The 14,162-nt window shown below is 40.6% G+C and overlaps 1 protein-coding gene across 3 annotated transcripts in view; it reads left to right on the top strand.

Annotated features, from left to right (window-relative positions):
• Window positions 1-14,162, top strand: part of BRWD3 (bromodomain and WD repeat domain containing 3) — a 49,382-nt gene that overhangs the window by 12,633 nt on the left and 22,587 nt on the right. For all 3 annotated transcript variants that reach the window (XM_085060668.1, XM_085060669.1, XM_085060670.1), the window contains 11 exons: window positions 4,221-4,381; window positions 4,985-5,206; window positions 6,568-6,668; window positions 7,302-7,372; window positions 8,217-8,317; window positions 9,465-9,505; window positions 10,925-11,029; window positions 11,977-12,130; window positions 12,552-12,686; window positions 13,089-13,217; window positions 13,618-13,843. In XM_085060668.1, coding sequence (XP_084916794.1) covers window positions 4,221-4,381; window positions 4,985-5,206; window positions 6,568-6,668; window positions 7,302-7,372; window positions 8,217-8,317; window positions 9,465-9,505; window positions 10,925-11,029; window positions 11,977-12,130; window positions 12,552-12,686; window positions 13,089-13,217; window positions 13,618-13,843 — 1,446 coding nt within the window. The remainder of the gene's footprint in view (window positions 1-4,220; window positions 4,382-4,984; window positions 5,207-6,567; window positions 6,669-7,301; window positions 7,373-8,216; window positions 8,318-9,464; window positions 9,506-10,924; window positions 11,030-11,976; window positions 12,131-12,551; window positions 12,687-13,088; window positions 13,218-13,617; window positions 13,844-14,162) is intronic.

Raw genomic sequence — 14,162 nt, 5'->3', positions numbered from 1 at the left:
ATTTAAGCTTTCCACCACAAATGCTGCAAGAGTGGGGTCACTGATGGTCCAACTGGGATCTACTGGCTTTGCCCAGCTGGAAGAGTCAGTGCTGCAGTGGTTGGGATGGGACCTTGTGGTCTGTGCTCCAAAATGAAAGGTCCTACAGTGGAACCTGAGTGGGAAATCTGGTTTGTCTTTTCCCAGCATGGTGGTGCAGAGCTGGGAGTCTTCTGGCTGGGGGAGTCTCCAGGAAGGTGCTGAGCTGTGGAAGTCATTGCCAGGGATGTGATGTTTGTGTGTTGGGGCTGTGGTGATCTGCTGCAGGGGGACAGGGAGGGAAAATGCTGGCAGAGCTTCCTGCTGCCGACAGGACAGCAGGAAGGAGGAGAGTCTGGTCGAGCCTTCCTGGGCAGCTTTTGTTGTAATGGAACTTTTAGGGTTCCCTTTGTGCTCTTCCAGACAGAAAGTGGAAAGACTGGTCATGCAGTACCTTGGCACTGGGAGTGATTCCCCTTTGATAAACCTGCTTTTGATGCTACTTCGATTTTGTCAGGGCTTTTTTTTTTTTTTTTTTTTTTTAATGCAGTCAACTCAAAGCAGGTCAAAAGAAGGTTGTTTTCACTGTTTAAGAGCTACTCTAACCTGAGGATGGCATTCTTTCTGTGGGCAGCTGTTGTTAGTGAAAACAACACAAAATTTGGAAGCAGAAAGTTTTCAGCAGAGTCTCAGTGAATAAGCATTTCAGCTGGGTGGAAATTCACAGCCAAGGTGATGCAGCTACCTTGAGCCTGCCAAAGAGCAGTGCTGGGATGAGGTCAGGAATCAATGATGGAAATGAGTTCCATGAGGTCAGCAGCTCCCAGAGCTGGAACATGCTGTGCTTTCACTGCTTTTCCTGGGTCCAGGCTCTCTGTGGCCACACAGCCACTTTCTGAGAAGGTGTTTCCCATGTGGGAGCCAAATGTGTTTGTTCCCCAGCATTCCAGTGAAATCCTGACTTGTGTTTCTCCTGTGAGTGATACCAGATCCCTGCTAGGATTTGTGATGGGGGCAAAATCCAGGCTCTCATTGCAAAGTTACATTGCTTCTTGCAGAGGGGAAAACAGTCTGATCGGAGCTCATCACCCCTGAGAAACTGATTTTTCCCATTTTCTAGTTTTCCTTGCAAAAAGTGGAGCGAGACAAAGGTTTTTAGGGAGAACAGGAATTCATGTTGGTGCTGCTTCGTGACTTTGTCTCACTGAAATGCTTGAATTCCTCATGAGGTTGTGACTTCAAAGCTGTCTGATGATTGGTTTTTAAATCTGCCCTTCACTGGTGGGTTGTTGTTGCAGGGTTTGAGGTTTATCCTTCCTAGGTGAGCTTTCTTCTAAGGGTTTTTACATTTGTGCTGTTACCTGTAGTAGAATGTGGGATAAATTGTCATTTAGAAATTGATGTTGTACTTGTATTAAGTACTGCAGTTTTCCTTAAGGTGTGGCTTTCCACGACCAAGGACTGTGGGAAAGAAAGAGAAAAATGCCTGTATTTTACAGGTTGGTGGTTGGAGGAACTGAGATGGCCCTTCAGTGTTGGGACAAAATTAACTTTTCTTATCAAGAAGGCTGTATCTCCTCCCTTTTTATGGGAAATAACTGTCTTGAAAGTTTTTCCTGGCAGGGAATAGTGAGGGGGTGGATTTGGCAGCTCTTACACCCAGTGTGGCATGAAATACATCAGTTAATGACATAGGTTAGTAAAATTTTTTAGGGTTACTAAGTTGCTTTTTCTCCTTGTGGGAATTGTTGTTGGGTCTTAATGCTTTGGGGCCTCAGGAGGACAATAACCTCATTGTGCTGAAGAAAGGAAACTTCACAGGGATTTTTGTCATGTGGGGGTAATTCCCTATTTAGATATTGTGTATTAATCTTCCTAAAAATACAAGAACTGGAAAGGAGGATGTTTGGTTTGTTGCTTTGAAGCAGTGATAGTTGGTTTTTTTTTGTCCAAAGATGCTGTTGCCTTTATAAAGTTGTTGCTCCTCATGTCTCTGCAATAGTTCTGAATGTCTCTGATTGAAGCATTTCATAAACAGGGCTTTTTATTTTGTAATTATCCATGGGAGATGGAGGAGTTTTGTCCCCATTGTGCAAATAGGGAAATAAACACAGAAAAAAAAAATGAAATTACTTTCATATCCGCTGAAGCTGAACTGATTGCAAGGCTGGGAATCGACCGGAAAAATGAGGTGCCAAAACTGTGGGATTTTAGGTGCCTTTTGGTGCTTCCTTCATGGGATTTACAGCAAACAGCAGTGGTAAATGTTCAGATGGATTACAGGGGGACACAGCAAATATTGTGATTATTATTTTGACGTGAGAGTGTGTCTTTTTTGATTCACACAGTTCTTTGTGTGGTTAAAAAAAATATTCAGATCCATTTGAAATTGCTTACAGGCAGATACACTGTTATTATGTGTTTAAATATATAAATATATATGTATTGAAATGCTTGAAGCCTTGAAAGGCACAGCAGAATCACCACATTGCTGAATGACTCCATGTCTCTGTTGGCACACAGGGTGGGGGAAAGGGAGGTGAAATATTTTTAAGAATTTAGCTTTTAAGCTGTCATCCTTGAAGAGTAAATAAAATAATGTGTAGGCAAAGCTGAGGTACCTTTGTAGAGCATTTATCACTGCAGGATCTCTGTGTCAGAGGTAGGAAAAAGAGTTTAAAATTTCATTTTTACTTTGCTCAGGGAGACAGTTTGTTTAACAGCCCTGTATAATATCAGGTATCAATTGAATAGTAGGTAGGTAGTAAATTAATTTGCTTTAGTGTGTTTTGCTTTTTAGTACTGCTGAATATGTGTTTTTACATGCAAAGCAAATATTGACTGAAGGTGAGGTTATGCTGGAGCCTGATGGCTTTGCAAGCATCTTTTATGCAGCTTTTTTTCCCTCATGTGTCATGTTTCAATTTCATTGAGTGATTAAAAATAGTCCACATTTCAGAGCCTAAAACTGAGACACAAAAATACTTTCTTTAAAGCTGGAAACAATTTCTTTTCCTTGCTTGTGTGTAAATACTTCAATGGTATCAATTTACACAAGGAGTTACGGGTTATAAGCCCTTTGAAATGGCACTCCTTGACTTGGTAGATTAATTTTTTAACGTATTCCATGATCTTTTTCGTGTAGAGTGGCAGTGATATGATGAGACAATTAAGAAATAGCTTGAGTTTTTCACTAGACTTTTAAGCTAAAGGAGTGAAAGCACTCAAGAGCTTCGTGGGGCTCCTGTGAAGCCCAGCCCACATCAAGGTGCAGGAGGAGATAAGGAGTTGCTCCAGGGAATCTGCTATCACAGGGACTCCACAAACCCACAGCACAGCTCTGTTAGATCCTCAAGTGCCACTGAAAAAACCTCTCAAAACTTTCAAATCCAAAGTTCAAGTGCTATGAATGAGGATAGGTTAGGGAAAATAGTGATAGGGATAGGATTGGTGAAATTGAACTCCACAAAATGGTCTCAAATTGTGCATCCAATCTGAGGATTTTTTACAGGATGGTTTTGTGCCTTTGGATTTCAGGCTGTTCTTGGAAGGGCTGCTGGCTATGGAAATAGGAAAGAATTTGTTGTTGTTGCAATTCTTTCTCTTAGCTGCCACTCTGCAGCTGGGACTTTTCCATCAGTGCCACCTATTTCTTCTCTTCAATTCCATTGCCACAGGAGTGCAGTGATGTGGATGTGGAAGTCCTTTGGCCCTCACATACAAGTTGGAAACCATTCCAAAGAAAGATTTTTATCACCAAAAAGCACTTAAACTATTATTAGACTGTTCTTACAATTTGTATTAGTAACATGTAATTTCCTTAATTTCCGAAATTTCCTTTCTTCCAAGATTTTCCCTAAATATTTTCCACATCCATGTAGGATAAATGTATCTGTTACCTGTTCATGAATTGAACATTGGAATAACTCCCAGTTGTGGTGGGAGCTTTTCATTCTGCTTTCATTTTTCGTGGGGAAGCAGGTGCAGCCTGTGGTGGGTATTGAAAAGCTCCATCAGGAATGAGTTTTCTTTTTATAACACTGGACAGAATGTTCTGATAAGGTGGAAGAGGTTCAGGTTGATTACTGATTCTATTAATAAAGTCGTTAACAAATACTATTTTTGATTTTATATTTATTTAGTCTGTGTTCTGAACAAAATTCATGTCTCACTATTGGTTTTGCTTTGTTTTGCTCTCCCAGTTCATATCCTTTCTGCCAGGCAATTAACTGGATGTGGCCGTTTCAGCCACTTGTTCCCAACATCCACCTACCAACACATGAAGATGCACAAGAGGATTTTGGGGCATCTCTCCTCTGTTTATTGCATAGCCTTTGATCGCAGTGGGAGGAGAATTTTTACAGTAAGTTTAAAATTTGGACTTCTTTTTCTGGAAGATGGCTTTGTTCGGTTTGATTTCTTTCTTTCTTGAAAGAAAGAAAGAAAAGGTGTTCCTGCCTTCCAAATAGATCCCTTCCAACATAAACCATCCTGTGATTCCATGATTCTGTTTTATCAAATTGGAATCCTTGATTCTATAAGATGATCCCCAGACTCCACAGTTCACATAATTATGGAATCCCAGAATGGTTTGGATGAGAAGGAGTATTTCAAGGTCATCCAGTGGCACCCCCTGCCATGGGCAGAGACACCTTCCACTATCCCAGGCTGCTCCAAGCCCTGTCCAGCCTGGCATTGGACACTTCCAGGGATCCAGGGGCAGCCACAGCTTCTCTGGACACCCTCTGCCAGGGCCTGCCCACCCTCACAGGGAAGAATTCCTTCCATATATCCACTTTCACAGGGAAGAACTTTGTCATAAAATGGTGTGTCTGTGAATCCCACTGAAGTTGTTCTGTCAGCCCATGGGGTTTGGGATCCCTGTCCATCTGCAGTGACGTGTGTGACGTGCATGGAACATGTTCCATATTTTCCATAACCTTTGGGAATTCCTGTGGAATTTCAGGGGTCAGATGATTGTTTGGTGAAGATCTGGGCCACGGATGATGGGCGCCTGCTGTCCACCCTGCGGGGTCACTCGGCCGAGATCTCGGACATGGCCGTCAACTACGAGAACACTCTGCTGGCTGCAGGCAGCTGTGACAAGGTGGTCAGGGTGTGGTGCCTCCGGACCTGTGCCCCCCTTGCAGTCCTGCAGGGCCACTCAGCTTCCATCACTTCCATCCAGGTAAGGAATGAGGGGGTTTGTCCCTAAACCCTTGAACTGGAATGGTAATAGGAGCTGTGGCGGACGAGGATAAAATTGATCTTTTCGTCTCTGATTTGTCTCAGCTCGAGGGTGTTTTTCCTGGTTAACTCAATCCTGCAGTGCCCAGGGGATCATCCTCCTGCTTCCCTGTGCTTTTAGCTGGCTGATCCCACTGCTGCTGCCTTAGGTCTAGAAAATGGGAGATCTGATGCCCTTTTAGGGCAACTCAGAGGGCAGCAGCATCTCCTTGGCTCAACTCACTGACGAGTTTGGCATCTTTGGTGCTGCTCCTGGCACAGCACCTGATCCAGTGCTCTTGTGTTCACAGAGAACATTTGTTTTTAAGAAGGATCAGTTAAAATTCCTTGCTCCCCATTTCTTGTTTCCTTGTTACTTCAGCTTGTAAGGAGCTGCTCTGGATGTTGTAGCAAATGCACATTTTCTTTAAAAAATGCTCAGAACTGCCAGGCAGAAACCTCCAAAAAACAAAATGCCAGGATAAAAAAGACAATCCCTGCAATTTGGCAGGTGATGCACATAGAAGGGAGAGTGAGTGGGGCTGTTTGGCTCAGAATCTCTCTCTCCTGGAGTGATGCTGCCTTGGATTCAGCACAGGCTTCTCCATCATGCCAGTATTCCCCAGGAATCTTCCCTACACCTCCAATTTTGTCTGATTTCAACCATGTTCAGGTGATTGTTTTGGAAATGTAGTTTACAACCTGGCTTTGTAACTGGTGTATTATTTTTTTACATGTATATGTGTGTGTATATATATGTGTGTGTTTCTCTCAAGCTCTTTGTAAAACTAATAATTTAGAATATAATCAGCCACTGCTTCTTGAGGACGCAGTGCTGGATTCCTTTATCAAATTACCAGGTAGCCTGAGGATTAAAGGTATTGCTGCAGTTATGAAATAAAGAATAAAAAGCTTTCCCACTCCTTAGAGAGGTTTAGGAAGATTGAGGGGAGGGGATCCTGCTATGCAGCTGTTCTTTGTTGGACTTGGATGCAGAAGTCATTGTATTTGCCATGTTTGGTTCAGTTCTGTCCTAGAAAGAACTATTTCCTCATATTTGTGCCCCATTTGCCGGGTCTGGTCTTGTTTCATTTCCCCAATTTCCTTTTTGTGGTAGAAACAAAGAATTCCTAACCAAATTGTAGGTGTTTTCCATTTCCTCAACTTGATTTTTATGGAAGTTCAGGTTCTGTGCTTACCCCTGCTCTCTGTACTCCTGGGGAAAAACGAATGTATTAGTGAAAAACACTCTTGTCAACAAGTTTCCAGCAGGAAAGAGGAGAAAAGAGGAGCTGGTTTAATTGTTACAACTTTTGTTTTTAGTTCTCTCCAGCAAGGAAAGGAACAACTCGATACCTCACTTCCACTGGTGCCGACGGAACAATCTGTTTCTGGCAGTGGCATGCGAACACCATGAAATTCAAGTGAGACTGTTTAGATAATTATAATTATTTTAACTCAAGGAGGAATTTATTTTTAATTTTGGTACTGAGAGGAATGCTGAGATAATGAAATTTCTTGCTCAATAAGCTGGTGTGTGGGGCAGGAGCATTTTGGGATTCTGTGTCATTGGAACCCAGAGGGGAGGCAGAGATTGGGGTTGTTATTTCTGGGATTTGTGCTTTGCAAGCCAAAGTTGTGGAAGAAATTCCAGCTTTTGTGTTCAGGATTAAATCCCTGTCCAAAATGTACAGGCAGAAGAATTAATTTGCTTTTAATCAGAAGAATGTACATATGTAGATGTCATCAAACCCATATTCAATCAGGAGGAAATGCTATTAGATTAATGGTTTTGGCAGGGTCTGTTTTAAATGGATTTAAATTTGTGAGGATCATGGTAAATCAGTTAAATAATAATTTCAATTTCGAGAATTAGGGTTTTCTTATTAAACTAAGGAAGAAAATTCCAAAAATGAAAAATAATTTCTAGCAAACGTAGGTAAGAATTACAAAATTAAGATTTAAGATGAGTATATTGACCTCATCCTGCTGAGCTGCAGGGAACTGTTTGTGGTGAACAAAGAAGGAAAACCCAAAATGTTGTGTTTTGCATGTAGGGATCGTCCTGTGAAGTTTGCAGAGAGGTCCAGGCCTGGTGTTCAGATCTCCTGTTCATCTTTCAGCTCTGGTATGTGTCCAGCATCAGCTGCTTCATGAATTTGGCTCTTTGGTGACAGTTTTGCTACTTCTCTTTAAATACAAATAGTGTTAAACCCTTTTCCAGTTAATTTTACCACTGTCAAATTGTGATTGTTGGAAATTTTCCCTGCAAAGCATCTGCCTTAAGCTGCTCTTTCTCTTTTTTCCTATAATTTGAGCTAAAATCTCTTGACCACTTTGAAGGCTTTCAGTCTCTTGTTTTTCATATCAGAGATATTTCTCTGTAACAACCTTTTAAGATTTTACCTTGTAAAGTTTTTGAATGAAAAGTTCTGGAATTCCTCTGTCAAAGGTTACACTTTGCTGATATTCCAAATGTGGCTGAATTCTAAGAGGATCAATTCAATGTATTGGAAAATCTCAGCTCAACAGATCTCCTTTGCTGCTTTGAATGCTCAAAAATAATGATTTTTACAAAAAAAAAAAGTAATTTCTCATTAAATTTGCTTTTTGAAATTGAGAACTTTTGTAGAGCCACATTCCCTTTCTAAAGCAATAAATCCTGAATTAACTAAACCCATTTCAATGCAGTAAACCACACAATTGTGCCCTTTTGGGGCAACATTGTAAAGAAATGACAATAAAATACCTTAATCACTGCACCAGTTCAGCAATAATTTCTCTGATGTGTGTCAAGTAGGTATTGAATCTGTATTTAAGTATTTTATTTGACATTTACCTGTTAACGTTGCAATTTTCTGTTTAAAACTAGTTTGCTGCTTTGACAAGAAAGCAGCAAATTAAAATAAACAAAGTTAAAATAAGTTGTTCCTTGGATGACTTTTCTTCTCACAGAGAATTCTGTGTTTCAGGTGGGATGTTCATTGCTACAGGGAGTACTGACCACGTGATAAGAATTTATTATTTGGGCTCAGAATCTCCAGAGAAAATGGCTGAGCTGGAATCTCACACAGTAAGAGGCAAATCCAAAAGAAAATCTTATTTTTCCCCCGTTACCTCATTTCAGGAACTTGGTTCCTGTGCATCCTATTTTTTCTTTATTAACTGTCTAGAATTTGTTTGGCTTTCAGCACTGTGGTATTTAAATGCCTGGAAATTTGTGGGATGTTTATTTTTAAATCCCTCTGAGGCAAGAGGTTTGTGCAAAATAGGTCTTATGTATTTCATTCCCCCAGAAAACTGAGGGACCAGGTGATTTTCCCTTATTGTTGATAGAGGTCTGTCTTGGAATGAGGAATTAAAGCAGTTTTAATGCATAATGTCATTTTTTTCATATTAAACTTGCTGTTGAATGTTTAGTTAAATCCACATAATGAGACAAATAAATTCAGGTTTTTGTCTGTGCAGTCAAACTTTGGATCATGATTGTAATTTCATTTAGAAAATAAAGCTTAAAAGCATATTTTTTTCAGGTAATGCAGAAAAGTTCCCATAAAAATTCAAACTACAAACTTACCACCTCAGGAACACTTTATGGATTAAGCCCAAGGTCTAAACTGATTCTCTGAACTTCAGTGGGAGTTGTGGCTCTAACATTTTGGTCTCCAAACCAACACATCTAACAAGTATTTTGCTCATGAAAGGAAAGAATGTTTTCTGTGTTGGGCAGGTTTGGAAGAAGCTGTAATTCCTTTAATTTCTTTAAGTCCACTCATAATCCTGCAGACAGCTGTCAGCCCCCCTAAAACAAATCCTAGTTAGAGACATCAGTGGGAGTAAGGGGAGTAAATCATGGAGCCAGCACAAATATTTGGCAAATTAAAAAAGAGGCAAAACTAGGTCTAAAACATAACACTTGTTTCTCAGCTATTTGTAAGTGTTAATAAAGCCAAGGTTTGCAATTTTTGGATTAAATTTTTGATGCACTTTCATGTTAAGTGTAAAAATTGCAGGAAACCATCACCTCTCAGAAGTTTTCTATTCCAGCATATTTCTATTCAAACACAGTATGTCTGGGGAAGTTTGAACTTCAAATACAATTGTTCTGTACTTGAATGTTTTTTATCAGTTTTTTTATTTGCTCCATAAAAAACTCATCATGAAGATCTTTTTTTCTGAGTTTTTCACTTAGTGCTGTTGTTTTCCTCCCTCCTCTTTAGGACAAAGTGGTTGCAGTGCAGTTCTGTAACAACGGTGACAGGTGAGTGCTGGGCTTTGGACCTGAGAGTGATGCTATTTAATTTTCCCAACAACATTTCATGGGAAATTTGGTGCAACAGGAAAACTGCCCCTGGGCTTGGCTTAATCTTGGACAAATTATTGAAATGTGTTGCAAGATGTGTGTCATGTCCACAAGCTCGAACTCGTTGTCCTCTGCTGGAACAACAAAAATGTTCTGCAACTGGGCTTTTAATTTGTTTGTTTTTTCCAAACAGCAAATTGGAACCTAAATTTTATGACTTTTCTGTGTAAGAACAGCCCTTCTTCCCAGGTAGCCTCCACAGAGGGGTTGCTTGTGGAGTAAGAGCATTGTAATCAATGTAGTCGAAAGCAAAAGTTAGAAAATATAGGCGTTTTTATCCCAGCTTTTGCTCCTGTTCCTTATTTTGGTGGGCAGGAGGTTTTAGGGATGAACCTGCCATGCCAAACTAGCTTTGCACCTGTACTTGGAGAGCTTTGTCATGTGAAATTCTGTGGGAATGTGGTGGTGTAGTTGTACCACCAGTTCCTTCCAAGTCACATCAGAGGGCATTAGGTCACATGCTCACTGAAAATGATATTCTGTAATGATGCTTTGAATGGAAAAGGAGTACCTTACTTTTTATTTTAATAAAAGAAGTAAAAATAAGAAGAAAATAAACTTGTCACAAGCTTTTCCAAACTCTTTTTCATCACGGTGAAAAAAATCAGACTAGGGAAACTGAAGAGGTGAAACAGTCACTTCATAAAGTTGAATAGCTTTGCCTTTTAAGTGTAATTTTGTATATAAGTGGAATATACTTCCAAAGGTGTTGGCCATCCTGTTCAAATGTATTACTTGAGGAGCTTTTTTCCAGTTTCTCAACAAAAATTATTTCTGTGACATTGATGGCCAAAGCATAATGATGTGATTAAATACATTTGCAGGATGCTTGGCATTTTTAAATAAGGAGGAGTTTAGAAATGAAAATATTCCTGTTCAGCTCCACGGGCAGGACAAGCTCCTTGTGCTCCATTTGGCTCCTTCCCTTGCCTGTCTTCACCCTCTCTCTAAGTTAATGCATTATAATTTATGCCAGACTCCTGGCACGCAGTTTCCCTTTCTTTGCTGCCACTCTGAGCTGCTCCAGGGATTTGCTGATGTCATTAAAAAGGGAATGTGCAGCTCGTATGAATTACGACATTGAAGTCATTCCAAGGCCATCTGCTGCTGGAGCCAAATGTAATTAATGTTGTGGGCTAGAAACTCTCTTGTACCCTACAATATCTGATAGGAAAATTGTAAACTCATGAGTAAGAGAAGTAGAGATACACAGGTACACACTTCCAAGTGTATATATAATTTAGTGGTGTACATGTGGGGATTAAACCATCTTTATTCAGAATTTCATGGCTTTTTTTTCCCCCCTTTGCCCCATAGCTTAAGGTTTGTCAGTGGAAGCAGGGATGGAACAGCAAGAATCTGGCACTACCATCAGCATGACTGGAAGAGTCTGGTCCTGGATATGGCTACAAAAATGACAGGGTAAAGGAAAGCAAGCAGAACACACCTCATGGGCACATTTATTTGCAAGCTAAATCCTCCATCATATTGAAAACTGGTTATTTGCTTCCATTTTGAGTTAATTTCAGTGCATGTGTTGAAAATGTCATGGCTCTGTCAACTTACACAGTTATTTCAGCCTCAAATAAATAATCATCCATTGGTATTTCCCTATGCTAATGGTTGAGGGATATTTAGTATTTTATACATGAAATAAGAATGTCAAACAGTTTATCTCACTTTCTGGGAGGTTTTGGTAGAGCCCCATTGATCATATGCTAATATATATATATTCAACATGGTTCTTAACATTGTATTTCTTCCTTAAGTTTCCAAGTAAGTGGTGAAATTAGTGTTTGGTTCTCAGGTTCAATTAGGGGTTTGAGTTTTTCTTTTTGAGATCCCCAAGTGACTTCTTTAAGTGCCCTGTAATTGAATTGTAATTGAATATTCAGGACAACAAAGAGCAGAAACGGAGAAATCCATTAGGCACTTGCTTTGCAGAATTCTCCATATTTCAGTGGTTACATTTGCAGTGTTTGCAGTCGGAAGTTTGAGTTGGATTTATTTAGCAGGTTCCTGCTCACTGGAGTTTACTGATATTGATGACTGATAAGAAAAATGACTTGTAGGAAAAAAGCTTAATAGATGTGAAAGGAAGAATTGGGGTAGGGGAGGATAATGGCTTAGGAACAGAGGAGAAAATGTCCTTTTTAAGGAAATAGAGCTCTATAAATCTCAGCGGCACCGAATATTTCCCGTATCCGGTTTTTACCACTGCAGAACCATCCTTCATCTTCCTGCCTTAGCCAGAGTCACAGAGGTGGCTGTGATCCATCCTCCCCTGAATTTCATACTGAATTAGCACTCCTAAATGTTTCCATATGCAGACACTGATTTATTCCTTTTTAAATTGTTGATTTCCTTAGAAACAATGTGGCATCTGGGGAGGACAAGGTGACCAAGCTGAAGGTTACCATGGTGGCTTGGGATCGATATGATGCCACTGTCATCACTGCAGTCAACAATTTCCTCCTCAAAGTGTGGAACTCATCCACAGGGCAGCTCCTCCATAGCTTATCCGTGAGTATAATTCCAGGGGATATCCCAAGTGGGTATAGCTCACTCTGACTGATTTGTGGCTAAACTGCTTCACCATTCCCCTGACAAGGTGTTGAAGTATCCAGCTGTCCCCTGCTTGCTGGGAGGAGGGTATCCCGTGGGGAAAGGAGCTGGTGTGCAGAATCCTGGTAACTGCTGGCTGACAGGGAACCCTTTGGAGGCTCCAGTTGTGCTCTGATTTCTCCTTCCTCCCCATCCCTCCCCATCTCAGTAGTGCCAACACCAAACCTGTAGCAGGAATGGTGACCAAGCACAGTTCCAGTAAATTGAGGTGTCCTGGGTGACTCCCTGATCTGGGAACATCCCCTCAGTAACTCCCAACACATCTGGAGATATCACATGGAGAAATACAAATTCCTTTTCCCCCCTGCTGTCATTGCAGGGTCACGACGACGAAGTTTTTGTTCTGGAGGCTCATCCCTTTGACCAAAGGATTGTGCTTTCGGCGGGACACGATGGGAATATTTTTGTTTGGGATATAGACAAAGGAACAAAAATTCGCAATTACTTTAACATGGTAAGAAGGATCACAGAGGGTTTGTTTTGTTTTTTTTTTTTTTCATAAAACTGTTCTTGAGACAAAAGCAGGTTTCATTATATACCTCCAGAGCCAGTGCAGCTCCAACATCTTTGCTGATCTTGCCGTGTATCTGCCATTAACATAATGCAGACTTCCAGGTGATTGTTCCAGAACATACATTAAAAGTTGGGCTGAAATTTCAGGACAGAGAGAAAATGTGACATTTTAACTGCATTGTCAAGTTTAACTTCAATAAATAAAAGTGTAAATCAATCTTGAGCGAGATGAGAAACCACAGAATGAGGATTCAGTACGTGTTGGAGCAGAGGGGAAATTTTTGTGAAAATGTTCTTATAGAGAATATATGGTTGTGAAAGGAATTCTCTGTGCTTGGTACAGATTGAGGGCCAAGGCCATGGAGCTGTTTTTGATTGCAAGTTCTCACCAGATGGGCAGCATTTTGCCTGCACAGACTCTCATGGACATCTGCTACTATTTGGTTTTGGATGCAATAAATATTACGAAAAGGTGGGTTGAATGAATTTTAAACTCTTCCCTATCTTGACCTGATTTTGTCTTCGAAGTATTTGTGTTACAATTTATTCCCTCACCCTGCCCCAGACAAAATAATAATTAGGTCATGGAGCAGTTGCTGTTTATCTAAATCAAAAAGATTTAGACAAGGGACTCTATAGATAGAGGAGAAGAGCATTAACTCCTCTGTCCACCTTTCTTGGCCTATTTTACTGTTGAATTTTTGCATCAGGCCTTGGTAATAAACCACATTTGTGGTGGGAATCTGTTCTCTGTCATAACATTCCTTGTGCTGATCCCAAGTGTAGGAGTTGTGGTTTATGGGAGCAATTCCAGAGCAGCAAGACAGCTGCAAATGGCCACTGATTTATTTACTAAATTGCTTTTCTTTCAGATTCCTGATCAGATGTTCTTCCACACGGATTACCGGCCCCTGATCCGGGATGCCAATAATTATGTGCTGGATGAACAGACTCAACAGGCTCCACACCTTATGCCTCCTCCATTCTTGGTGGATGTTGATGGAAATCCTCATCCCACGAGATTCCAGCGGCTGGTGCCAGGGAGGGAAAATTGCAAGGACGAGCAGCTTATTCCTCAGCTGGGATATGTGGCTAATGGTATTCTGTCTGAACCTCATGAATAATACAAGTGTGGCACAGTATTGAGCACCAGCTCTTGGGATGGTGCTGTGAGGATGTGTAAATTAATGGTTTAAATTTAGTATACAGGTAGAAGAGGAGATAGGGTGGGGTTATGGCATAAAGCAAGTGTGTGGAATCAAAGTGACTGGAGGCAAGAGTATTCCAAAATCTGTGGATTTTTCCCAGATGTTTAAAGCATTGTCTATTAAACTCTGTAACTGTGGATGTGAGGAAGAAAGCAGGAAGGTGAGGAAGACATGGAAAAAACAGCTTTTGTTTTTGAAAACAGTTCTTT

The sequence above is a fragment of the Lichenostomus cassidix genome, chromosome 4A, assembly GCF_008360975.1.
Source record: "Lichenostomus cassidix isolate B80296 chromosome 4A, HeHo_3.0, whole genome shotgun sequence".
Classification (NCBI taxonomy): domain Eukaryota; kingdom Metazoa; phylum Chordata; class Aves; order Passeriformes; family Meliphagidae; genus Lichenostomus; species Lichenostomus cassidix.
The sequence above is the reverse complement of the archived record's forward strand: the minus strand, read 5'-3'. Positions and strand labels throughout refer to the sequence as shown.